At 44.7% G+C, this 12,799-nt stretch overlaps 1 protein-coding gene across 1 annotated transcript; it reads left to right on the top strand.

Moving 5' to 3' along the window:
• Positions 1-4,547: 4,547 nt before the first annotated feature.
• Positions 4,548-10,359, top strand: LMOD3 (leiomodin 3). The gene is made up of 3 exons (XM_027640746.1): positions 4,548-5,029; positions 6,812-8,206; positions 9,837-10,359. The coding sequence occupies exons 1-3, from the start codon at positions 4,733-4,735 to the stop codon at positions 9,861-9,863; spliced, it is 1,719 nt and encodes a 572-aa protein (XP_027496547.1). The 5' UTR covers positions 4,548-4,732; the 3' UTR covers positions 9,864-10,359.
• Positions 10,360-12,799: the final 2,440 nt, after the last annotated feature.

Raw genomic sequence — 12,799 nt, 5'->3', positions numbered from 1 at the left:
CGCCTGTTCCCCATAAAATAACAAAATTCCTCATGATCTGTCACAGCCTCTGTTTGATTCACCACAGCTGCTTTTTCTGGCAGCTGTTAGTGCCACGCTTTGGAAAGAAGAGGTAATGAACCACCACCCAGGGATAAAAACATTCAGGTATTTGGAAGTGCTTTACCAATGTCATGTAAATAACACAAGCTGGGAAAGTAAAATACCAAGTTAGCAGTAGCTAGTGTTGAGTATTTCAGTGTTTTACCCATGGTTGTGCTATAAATGATATGTGGGTGTAGAAACCCTCTCCTGTAGCCACAGCCCTGCTTCTGTAACTGAGCATGGTGGAGAACAGCAGCCTCTCCCCTCTGGCTGTGCTGGGGGTGCTGCTCCAGCCACTTTAAAACATGGTCAGTAAAGAAAGAGCATATCTGTGTTGGCAGGGGGATGGTGGGGAAGGCACAGTGTTGTTCAGTGGTAAATCAGCACAGAAACTCAGGCTTTGAGGGTGAAATTGGGAAGAGGTTTGCCCTGGGTCAGCCCAAATCCTCAGGACCAGCTCAGCTGCCTGTTGTGTCACCCCCAGACCCCCATCAGAAAAATGTCAGTCCCAATGTTCATATGTGGGGCTGATTCCTGCCTGCCACAAAATCCTGGAGGTTTTGATAATACTTCTTAAATTGTTTGAAACAGTTGAAATTGTGTAGAAATCCATCTGCTAACTATTTAACCCTTTTTGATGCAAAGCAAGACATACACATCTGACTTGCCCATGGTTTTCCCTGTGGGATTGCTTGGAGACACCAGTGTGGGAGGTCAGTGCCCTGCCCCAGGCTGAAATGTTGTTTCCTTCGTTTCTAACATGACCAATGTCTTCATTCTCCCCTTCTCTCCCTACACATATTAACATTTTTTCTTCCCTGTGATAAGGAAAGTGGGTGATGACACAGGTGGTTTTCTACTGCATAGGAAGGACCCACTTTAGCTACTCTGACTTCTCTAAAAATGGAAAATAAAAAAAAAAAAAAATTTTTTAAAAAATCACTAACTTCTTTTTGGGGGCCAAATTAGAGACATCCAGGTTCCACTGAAACAGGAGGTGAAACTCCACTTGCTTTTCCAGAGCTGAAGGAAATCATCAGACCTCAACACAGCGAGATGTGGTGATTCCTTGACCTGGGGAAGGTGTGAGGGGCTTATACCCCCCTCCCTGCTGCTCCATCTTGCCCTGGTGCCAGCTACTGCTGTGCCTGCTGCTTCACACAAGGGGGGAGGTTGCCTTTGCAGCTCCCTGTCAAACTACTTGGGCAAGTACTTCAAAAGTCAGATGTCCTTACTCTATTTAAACAACAAACTTAATCCGATATATTTATATCTGTAAGGGTTTGGAGGTATGGTGGGTGTTTTTCTTCCCCTGGTGTTTTTCCCACAGGGTGTCTCTCTATGATTGCTCCTGTTACTTAGTGGTTGTTATTGTTAAGATCCCATCATCTGACCCTTTATAATCCCTGTATTGCATTACACTGCATTGCTGGACATGCTTGGTGTATGCTACTGTTTGTCAATTTTAGATTCTCCCATCAGGCTGCGAGTTTCTTAAAAGTAACACAAGGTTATGTTACACAGGCACACTCTGACTCTTTCCGTGGCACTTGGGTTGGTAATAGAAGGGAATAAATGTGGGGGGTTTATAAACAAAAAAAGTGAAAGACAACATTACAGAAATTGCTCTCAAATATTTGGCACCAGCATGTGCCTCATCAATCACCTTAAAAATAGAACCCTTTTAGGCACTTAAAGCATGGGATGACGGGCTGCCTCGTATCAAATGGTGGCACAGGGGTCAGGAACTCTTGGTATTTGAGTTAAGAACTTGTCAACCTTCTTGCTTCCAAGAGAGATAGGCTGGAATTTTTGAAGAAAACGTGCAAATGAGAAAAATCAATGGAGTGAAGCAATCCTGCCAGGAGAGCCTGCTGAGTTTCATTCTGGAGCTCATCCATATGAGCCTTAGAAACAGCGAGTAGTGAGCGGGAATTGTTCATTACCAAGGGCAGACCTCTTCTTCTACCAGTTTGCCCCTAAAGTGCTTCTGTTTAACACTTGTTGGGTACCTACTTAGCATGAATTTTGAGCTGCTACCTGTAGGAACTGCTTGTGATGGCTGCAGGTACCTCTTGTCTTCTGCTGGGGCTTTGAGTGCAGCTGCTGGCATAGCACAACTCTGCCCTCTGGTAACAGGGCAGCTCGTGCAGCAGCTTATTAGTCCGGGGATATCTAAGCAAGTGTCAAACTGCTGTGAAAATAGCAAGTGCCACCGATGGAAGTGCCTTTCCTGTCTTAATGAATGTTGAGGAACATGTGATTATTTTGGAAAGCTGTGAGGGGGATACCAACAATTGTTATTGGGAAGAAGATGGGACTTCTGTCTTGAAAAAGACTTCTAGATCTGCCCTGAGCATGTCCCCAGCCTGGAGGGTGTTGTTTGTTGCTCTAATGTGCTGTTTCCAGAACACCAAAACACTAAGCAATGTGTTAGGAAAGGAAGTACGTCCTGAACATGTAATTTATGGAGGAGAGACCTAAAGTAGGCAAAATGCGATACCCACCTTGGAAATCTGTGGGATTAGCGCCCATGTCACCAGGAGAGGTGTCACCAGGCAGCTCCTCACTCTGCATCTGATGGGGAAGGCATCACTCTCAGTATAATGTTTCCTAATCGTGGTATTGACGAGTGATATATTTCTGTTCAAAAGTTGCTTTTTAAATACCTGGTAGTGGGTTCTCAGTATACCTGTTTTCCTTCTCAAGAGGACTTCATGGGTTTGACCCTGCTTAACTTAGGTGATCTGACAAGACCATGGCCCAGGATGGCCTGGCTGAAGAGCATGGAAATCCAAGAAGGTGGCATGGGGCTTTATTTCCAGTCAAGAAATTAGCAAGCGGTAAGTAAGCACTGAATACACAACTTCTGTGACCCATCGTTTGGGAGAGTAACATACCAGCTACCATGGAGCACTGATTTATTTGATAACATCAGGAAACTGTTTATGGACTCTACTATGGACAGCAAACCTGGGGGTTAAAGCTGCTAGAGCTGATAGATTGATGTGTGGGTCTGCTGTTATGCTTGTTACTGCATAATATAAAACAAGGATAGGGATGCCCTCCAAAATACCAAAGGGGCAGATGGAGCCATTACATTCTTGGCTCGGGTTTTTATTATCTTTTCCTTTACTACTTACTTAGTTCTTAAATTTTTGCCCTCTTCCCTGCTGTGTAACAGCATGAAGCAAATGAGGACCTTTGGATAACGGCCTTTTAATAGAGGTTAACAGGGCTTTGAACACCATGTTTCATGTTACAGAACACAGCAAAGAGAGACCATCGTCATGCAGAGCCTATTTTGCTGCTGGCAGACTCCAGCAGAGTGTGGTTGAGACTGCAATGAGAAATATGGCTTAAAAATTGGAGAGCCTTGGTTTCACAGCCTCTCCTCTGTGGTTTTGTTCCTATGGAAGTTGCATTTGCAGTTGAAAGGTGAGGATTTGATTTGACACCCCTGCAAAGAAAATTTGAAATTATGAGAGGAAATCTTGCTAATCCAATGAACAGCCCAAACTGTTCGTTGCACCCTACTCTGCTGTTACAAAGCAGCCATGAGCACAGTGGTGTTGGAGGTGTGGCTTTCTGGTTTGCCATGTGAATTTAGAAGCCTATAAAATATTCTGAACAAAGAAGGAGGATGGAAGGGACACCTTATGAAAGAAAGGATTTTGTGTAGTTACATCAGGTCTACGACTATAGCAAAGTAAATCTCTGTAGTTTCTACTTAATTCTGGAAAAAATGGTAGAAAGTAGGAACAGGATGAAACTGAGGTTAGGTCTCAGCCAGGATGCATTGACAGTTCAAGTAATGTTCATGATGGAGACAGGCCAGTCGAGAAACAGGGCATTGGGACTGTCCCTGGGCAGACTAGATGGGAGTAGGGCATGGATGTGCTGTGGGAAACGCTCCTGTTGGGACTGCTCAGACTGGTTCTAAGGACTGGAGCTGGTCCTTGCATGGACCTCTGTTCCCAGGCAGAAGGTGTGTGTTGTATCAACTGTTCACCTGCTTTTTTCCGTCTTGGAGGATTTCACCTTAACCAGGGTGTGGTCTGGGAGAGGTCATCAACTGTGAATGGCTGCTCTCTCACCAAAACCACCTGTGCTGTCCAGCCAGGGTTTAGACCTGGCTAAAGGCAGTGCAGAGCCTGCAGTCCCTGCTCCTTTTGTGATACATCAGAGACACTATGGATGCAGAGACCTTGTGCTGATTCTTCCCGCAGGCACCTCACAGGTACCATTAATGTCGCTCTGCCCACCTACAGCAATTCCAGCGGGGGGTGAAGCACTGAATGGCGCAGTGTCCCGGGAATCCTCTGGAAAATGGCCGTCCCCTGCCTCCCTCAATGGGGGACACACCAGCTGCACTGAAATGTCAGAAGGGTTTGCACAGCTGACAGGTTGCTGAAAATGGAGCATCGCCATAAATTCTCCTTATCCAGCCAAGTGCAGCTTAATATAGTCTTAGCTGCACGGGCTGTCCCCCGCACTGAGACCGAGAGCTGCCACAGCTCATGACCAAAACATGAAGTTGTCGATTTAACAGGATGAACTACTGCTAGTGAAGGGGGAAAGAACGTAAAATCGTCTGAAATTTAGCTTTCTCTGTAGGTTTAAGAAGTCATAGAGGAAGGAGAGAAGAATGAACATGTCTGAACTCGGCCAGAACTCCGATGAAGACGTGTGCCCAGAGGACATCGATGAAGATGAAATCCTGGCAAACCTGTCCCCTGAGGAGCTCAAGGAGCTGCAGAGTGAGATGGAAGTCATGGCCCCAGACCCTGAAGTCCCAACTGGGATGATACAGAAGGATCAGACGGAGAAACCCCCCACAGGGAGCTTTGACCACAGGTCCCTGGTTGACTACCTGTACTGGCAGAAGGCATCCAGACGCATGCTCGAGGATGAGAGAGTTCCCGTCACCCTCTTGCCCTCTGAGGTAACAAGCAAAAAATCACAAATATTTATTATGCATCTGCTGTGGGATCTGTTTTATAGCTTTAATACCTTAACTTGCCTCTGCTTCTGTCCCTTACGTAATGCACAGTACAAACAAATTTAGATTAATCCTAAAAGCCTCAGCAGTGGCAGAATCCAGCTTGGAGTGATGTCAGGGTTAGTAATTTTTTAATTGCTTTTCCCAAATATTTACTTAAGCTTTTTAATTTAAGGAAATCCTAATTCTGTTTCAGTAAAGCAAATCACTGAGAAATTGTCACAAGATTAGTTTGGGGAATGTAACTAAAATGTGTTTGACTTTGCATATGAAACAACACTATGCTGCTTTTCCATAAAAGACTGCATTAATTGTATTTCTTAAATTAATTAATTGACAGAATTTAATGATCTACTGGAGAAAAACCCCAAACCGCTGTATTTTAACAGGGTGAAACATTCACTAATGACCAAGCATGCAAACTCCAGGAACTAGTCCAACCTTATTCAATACAGTCCTCAAATTTATTTGACTGTCCCTACGACTTTGAAATAAAGTTAAGGTCATACTTAGATATCTTTCAGGATGAGGGCCACACTTAAAAACAGGTTAATAGAATTGAAACTTGGCCAGATGAAACACACCCATACCCAAACCTAAGTGAATTTGAGGTAACTGATTTTATTTTTGTTTTAAATACCAGTGGTTCTGCTAATACAGACCAACAAGGTACATTGCAGACTTCCCTGGGCAGGTTTCTTGGTGCAATTTGTGGTGTTTTCCCTTCCTGTAACACTCTCACCCCCAAAGAAACAATTTTTTTTTAATCTTTCTGAGGTTAAATCTGGAGTTTGGGTGTGGAGCTGGCTGCTGACAACTGGTCAAGCGATCCCCACACTAAACCCATCCACTACCACAGCAGACAGGAGCCACAGCCCCAAGGGCAGAGGTGACTGTGACCATTTTGTCAGACTTTGGGTGCACCACAAGCCCTGCCTGAAGTAGTGCCAATCTTTGCAAAACAGCTTGATTTTATTAGCATTTCTCAGTGATGGAGGATACACTTGCAAAAAGATGCTTGAAAAAAAATCTCAGCCAGGAGGGTGTCTCTGGAGATGGTAGAAATCTGCAACTAATTTTGTTTGGTTGCTAGAAGCCCCACGGCCTTGCAACAGCTTTGTGCAAGATCTGGTTTCCTGTCTCTGGATTCAAAACTGAGCTAATATTTTGCTTTATCTTCAGTGAGGTGCTTCCTTGGCTGTGATGCTCTGGCAGTACCACAACAGGCGGCCTTGTTGTCCCATGTGCTGGGTGATTCCACTGTGGTCACAATGTGCCCTCTTTACTCCCCCTTGGGCTGAGCAAACCATGAGTGGTTCACACTGATTTCCAATGGTTTGTGGCATATGAAAGAAATTTTGTCTCTTGTCAAAGAAAAGATACAAATGACACAAAACCCAGAAAGAGACTTCTGATCAGAGACTCAGCCCCCAGAAGAGTTCAAGGACCATCTTAACATATCATTAAATATGTTCAGGATTTAATTGTCAGGATTTAATTTTGTAAGCAAAGAAGAGAACCTGGTTTGCAGCCTCTTTAAGAACAAGTTGTTCCTGTGTCCGCCAGCACAGCCTGGATTTCCAGGCAGTGACACTTTGAAGGATTATTCTCTAATTTATGGACATAGAGAGATCTAAGTCCAACTGCTACATGTTTATTTGAGTAGAAAGTTACTGTAACAAGCTGTGTTCAGTTATTTCAGCTGTGAGGTTTTGTCTTCCTCAGAGAAGCACTGCAGAGGAGATGGAAGGAAAGGCCGATGGCAGCGGCGAAGTGGCCGGTGGGAGGATGCCAGGAGCAGAGGGAAAAGAAAGACATTACCAAAATGAGCATGTGTCCAACTCAGGAACACAATCTGGGGAGACAAAGAAAGATGGAAACGATAAAGAGAGAGGGGAGGAGGAGGAGGATGAGAAAGAAGAAGCAGAGGAGGAAGAGGAAGACAATGAAGAGGAGGAAGAAGAAGAAGAAGAGGAAGATGAGACTGAATTACAAACAAAGGAGAATTACACGAATGAGAACTGTCACAATAATCAGATAAATAAGAAACCAAGTACAGAACCGGGAGAAATTAAAGAAAAGCCAAATGAAAATGAAAAGAAAATATCAAAATTGAACATCCCCCAAAAGTTAGCTCTGGATACCAGCTTCATGAAGCTCAGTGCCAGGCCTTCAGGGAATCAAACCAATTTAGAAGAGAGTTTGGAGAAGGTCCGAAAAAACAACCCAGATGTGAAAGAGCTCAACCTGAACAACATCGAAAACGTCCCCAAGGAAATGCTGATAGACTTTGTCAATGCCATGAAAAAGAATAAGAACATAAAAACGTTCAGCTTGGCCAACGTGGGGGCCGATGACAACGTGGCGTTTGCCCTGGCCAACATGCTGCGGGAGAACAGGAGCATCACCACGCTGAACATCGACTCCAACTTCATCTCTGGCAAAGGGATCGTGGCCATCATGCGGTGCCTCCAGTACAACGAGACGCTGACGGAGCTGCGCTTTCACAACCAGCGGGGCATGCTGGGCCACCAGGCAGAGATGGAGATCGCCAGGCTGCTGAAAGCCAACACCACCCTCCTGAAAATGGGCTACCACTTTGAACTGCCGGGGCCCAGGATGGTGGTGACCAACCTGCTCAGCAGAAACCTGGACAAGCAGAGGCAGAAGAGGCAAGAGGGGCAAAGGCAGCAGCAAATGAAAGAGCAGAAAGAGTTGATAGCGATGCTGGAGAATGGACTTGGGTTGCCTCCTGGGATGTGGGAAATGCTGGGGGGACCTCTGCCCCAGGTGAGGATGCACGAGCCCCCACAAGCCCCGAAACCACCCGTCCCTGCAGCTGTGTCCCTGAGCAAAAGGCAGGAGAGCACGAGGCAGCCGGCCCCGGAGCAGCCCTGCAGAGAGAAACCCGTCAGCTTCAAAGTGGTCAAGCTGAAGAAGATTCAGCGCAAACCCGCCGTGCCGGAATACGTGGAACCCGCCGAGAAAACCAACCTCAAAGACGTCATCAAAACGCTTAAACCGGTTCCCAGGAGAAGACCTCCTCCCCTCGTGGAGATAACCCCGAGGGATCAGCTCCTCAACGACATCCGCCAGAGCAACGTCGCTTACCTTAGACCGGTGAGTGCCGGGCTGTGGTGGGGAGGGGAGGGAATCACATCCACCCACCGAGCTCCGAGCTGGGGTTGGAAACATCTGGGCATTCGTGGGGCTGGCAGTGCACCTGCATGCTGCATCATCAGTGCTGTATCACTGTGTCAGGCTGCTGTTCCTGGGATGCAGGTGGCTGTTTTCCAGCAGCACTAAGGTCTGGCTTGCACAGAGAAATGGTAAAAAGCGCCGAGGCTGCAGCCTCGTGCATCCCTGTCTGCATCTGTAAGGTAAAAGGATGGAAATTCAGTCAGGAGATTAATAAACCCACAGAAACTCAACCTTAGCATACTACTAATAGCATATTAGTTGTGATAGGCACGTGCTATTATAAGATGCTTGTTTCAGGAGAGCAAGAGGTATTATTTTTCACATTAGCCTGGCCTCAGTCCTCTATAAAAACCTTGTTTCTCTCTTCAATAGCTGTGGTTTATCTTAGCTCTCACTTTACACAGGAAAGCACCATCACTTGGCCCACACCAAAATCCATCCTAGACTCACAGCCTGCAGTCCTGCTCCTGCCTGCCTCACCCAGTAGCAAGGAGTGTACTATTTTAGTACACTTTGCCACTTGATCTTTTTTTGCCCTTATTTATCAGCTGTAAAATTCTAGTGCTGCTAGGAAAAAAAAAAAAGAAATTAGAAGCACCAGCAGTGAAGATGGAGCAAGGTTAAAGGAAGAAAGTAGCAATACCACAGGAGCTTTTATATTTGTTCCCAAGTAAATCTTTGCCACTGAAAAGTGCTCAGTGGTCACAACTCGTGTGAGCTCAGTGTGAGAATCCAAGTCCAAAACTGTGAAAACTGCCTCTTGGTGATGCTGTTACTTGGGTACCAAATTCAAGGGCCACTTCTGAAAATGTTGGCCACCAGATTTAACCTTTTGCTCTCCTGACCTGTTATACTTCCTTGTGTTGTACCATTATTCAAGAAATCTTAAAAGATGACTGATGTATTTGTAGCTAGTGATGTTGATGCCTCTTAGTGTTGCTAAGGCTTGAGGAAGAGGACAGAAAATCCTTTGTAATTAAAAATGGTCAAGTAGTATTTTGTAATTAATTTTTCTTTTAATATTGACATTTTAATATAGTGGGCCTCATTTTGCTTTCATTTATACCTACACAGAAATAATTATTCCCTCAGCAAGTCCCTCAGCAGTGGATACATGTGTTGGGGGTTTGGGGTGGGGTATTTTTTGGTGGGTTTTCTTTTTTTTTTTCCTAGTTCTCTCTCACTGGGCCACGTGGCTTGGATTTGGGAGCATTAGGCTGTTATTGTCCCCATCCTGTGTGATCCTTTTTTGCCTCAATACCGTCAGCTTCATCTCTAAAATAGGGTTTTACTGCTCGAGCCAAGCTGGGTGCTTGTTTGCTCCATGAAGGGACTCAATGCCTTCAAACTGATTTCCTGGGCATAAAGCATCACAAACAGCAAGTGGAAAATTACAAACAAAAGAAATTCCCAACCAGAGCTCCCTGGAGCTCCCAGCTGTTATATTTTTGATCATTTTACGTTTTCTGAAGGTTTGTATTAGACTAAACTGGTCTGGGAAATAAGACTGAGAAATTTCCTCCTCCTCATACTTACTGTCCTTGTCCAGGTGCCGTTGCCAAAGCAGCTGGAGTGAGACCAGACTGACCTGAAGAAAACAACTTGGAATAAGGACTGTTCAAGTTTTGCTTACAACAGTTTCAGCAGATGTTTTCTGCAGAACCCAGGTGGTATATTCAACTCTTTGGGAACAAAGCTTGCGATACACACTTTTATAAGTGTGGTGGAAATGGCTGGCATGGGAAAACCCAGTGCTAAGCATTTCCACCAGGTATCAAACAATCCCGCTGCCATCTGTCTGCCAAGTGGATTTGAGGCTTCAGTTTGTTGTGGGAGTATTTTCTCAGAGGCATCAATAACCTTGTCTTTCTAGTTTGTCAGCAAACTACTTTGCTTCCACGTTGTCCTTCTGCTGCCAGATTCTGCAGGAACACGCTGTGCTTTATCTTTCTTTTCACACACATGCTGCTTTATTATTCTCTTGTCTGTGAGAAATCTATTTGGGTTCCGTGTATACAGCTTCATTTTTTAGGCTAAGGAAACAGAAATGAAATAAAGCTCTCTCTGTAAGATGTGTGCAGCACTTCCATCACTAACCAGATGCTCACAGACAGAAGGAATGCTCTGGTACAACAAACACCTCGCTTGGATGGTTTCAAGCTCTATTTCAGAACATAGTCTAGTGGGTATTGTACCTGATCAGCATATAAAAGATGCTGCTACGTTCTGCTTTGAGAGCTGTGATCTTCATTCCCCATGATTCACCTCTGTCTTAATGTATTCCTTAATTGCAGCCACCTTGGAGTGCACTGAAATGCCATTTCAGGTTTCTTTCCACGTTGCTCTTGTGGCAGGAGGATGGGCATTTTTATTTCCTTGTGCTTTACTATCACATTAGATTTTTCTGTTGCGTTTTTTTTGTAAAGCAACTGCAGGTAAGTCACACTCTTGTAAAATACATCCACGAGATACCAGTTTGGGAGTTTTTTGTTCGTATTTTGAAGATGTAAGGCTTAGGGAAAGAACAAAGGCCAAAATGCAGCTCCCCTGCCTTCCTGTGGCTGATATTCGATCCAAAGGCACAGCTTTGCAGCTCCTGGCAGGATTTCCTTCAGGTGAGTTAGTCTCTTAGTGGTAACTCTTAACAACCTTCCTCTGGCACCTAAATCCCAGTCCCACCCTGCTCCCCCTTCCCATGTTTATTATAATAGTCCTGTAGTATCAGCAATGTCCAGGACCTCATTGAATCCAAGGTAGTCTCTACTATCATTAGTTTAAATTTTCACTTGTCCTTGTCCTTTCTGTATCTATCACCTAGATAGAGATGGTCTATGGAAATAGTCTCTTTCCAAGCTCTGTCTTTCAAATTTGTAAAGCTCCTTCCCAGCTCAGCTTCTGTTTGCAACTGTAATGCCTCAGACTTGGGAAACCCTCTTGGTTTATTGCCTAAGACAGAGCAAGTAGCTCTTAAGTATCATATAAAGGGAAAGGAAGAGCCATGTCTGCATGGCAGAGATGTAAAAAACAAATTGAAGTAATTTTCATTGCAGCCCCCACTTTTTGTAGTGGTAAGAGTAGGAAAGGGAAGGAGCTCGGTACTTCTAACCAAGCCCTTGCATGGAGCACAGCAGCAAATGCAAAAAGCAACTCCCCCAGAAAGCTCTTGGAGTAGCTGCTCTCCAGACTGGTTTCAGGGTCAGGCTAGTGCAGCTCAGACTTCAGCAGCTGGGACAGGGAAGCACAAAGGAAAATATAATACAGTGCTTTACAGTCTCCAGCTCGAGCTGCCAGGCACAAATTACTGCTACACCCAGAAGCTGCCAAACATGTCTTACCAGGGTGTACAGAGCAGGACCTGTGGAGCCCTGCTCTGATCCATGTTCTCCCACCGAGCAGCCTTTCCAGTGATCCCAGGAGGAGCCAGGCAGCCAGATACAGAGATCACACCATGAGTTTGACTGCAGCAGAGTTGGCTTCCTAGTACTGCTCAAGGCACAGCTCCCAGCACTCCGAGGTGCAGAAATCCCTCTCAGGTAATTAAAAGAGAAGTGAAATCCCAGTTAAGTAGAGTTATATAAGAGACTGGAACAGCATGAACAAATACCTTAAGTATTCCAGCTCTGTAGAGCAGCCTTTTTAAGGATGCAAGAGCAAGGCTATAACATTTCAGTTCAGAGGTCCCTTGTGCCCCAGCAAAGCTAATACAGACACAGAGCAGTCAAAGCCAGAAGCTTAATCCCCTTCATGGGCTTGCAGCATGAGCTGCAGGGTGACGGCAGATCTCCCACCCCCCCTCCTGGAGTTCCACCAAACACAGAAACAGCCACAAGCTTCAGTTTCAAATCCTTAGAATTTATTTTTCGTCATAACTGTGCAGTTTTTAAAATTCTACAGTAATGATGAAGTCATAGGCTACTATGTTCTTTAAGTGTGGAAACAGCTTTCAAAAAACAAAGACCATGCGCTACAAGTGAGGAACAGGCCATTGACTCTTCTGCTGGAATATACAGACATTTTTGATAAATACTGATCACTTTAACACTTAAATGGAATGACATGTTCAGATTTCTACGCAGTTCACTATGAAAACAGCATGGCAAGTTACATAAAAGCTTCAACTTCAAGGATCCTTCCTTTTTTATTAAATTAATTACTTGGTTAGAAAAGAGAAATGCAAGATTATTTGAAATGGAGTGTCACCAGGACAACTTCCCCCCATGTTGTTGGCAAGCTCCTGTTATCAAGATGATTCCATCAGAGCTGGCAGTTAAAATCTATATATGTAAAAGAATCCCCCACACTGTTCTCAGCTTCAAGAGTTCTAACAGGCAAATATCTTCATGAATTTGGAATGGGTTTTCAAAAACTGTATCTTGACATTTATTGCTTTTACTTGTAAACCTGAAACCCAGTTTATTCCTTTGAGTACCAGAAGTTACAGAGTCAAAGGATGCATGTTTGACTTATATCTTTGCATTCTGGTTAAGAGGAAAGAAAAAGATGACCCACGCT

The sequence above is a fragment of the Corapipo altera genome, unplaced genomic scaffold (assembly GCF_003945725.1).
Source record: "Corapipo altera isolate COAL_440 unplaced genomic scaffold, ASM394572v1 55, whole genome shotgun sequence".
NCBI lineage: Eukaryota > Metazoa > Chordata > Aves > Passeriformes > Pipridae > Corapipo > Corapipo altera.
This window is presented reverse-complemented; position numbering and strand designations above follow the sequence as displayed.

Coding starts and splice junctions, on each gene's coding strand:
- LMOD3 (XM_027640746.1), top strand. CDS start 4,733: ATGAACATGTCTGAACTCGGCCAGAACTCCGATGAAGACGTGTGCCCA. Junction 5,030..6,811: donor TCACCCTCTTGCCCTCTGAG/GTAACAAGCAAA, acceptor TGTCTTCCTCAG/AGAAGCACTGCAGAGGAGAT. Junction 8,207..9,836: donor ACGTCGCTTACCTTAGACCG/GTGAGTGCCGGG, acceptor GTCCTTGTCCAG/GTGCCGTTGCCAAAGCAGCT.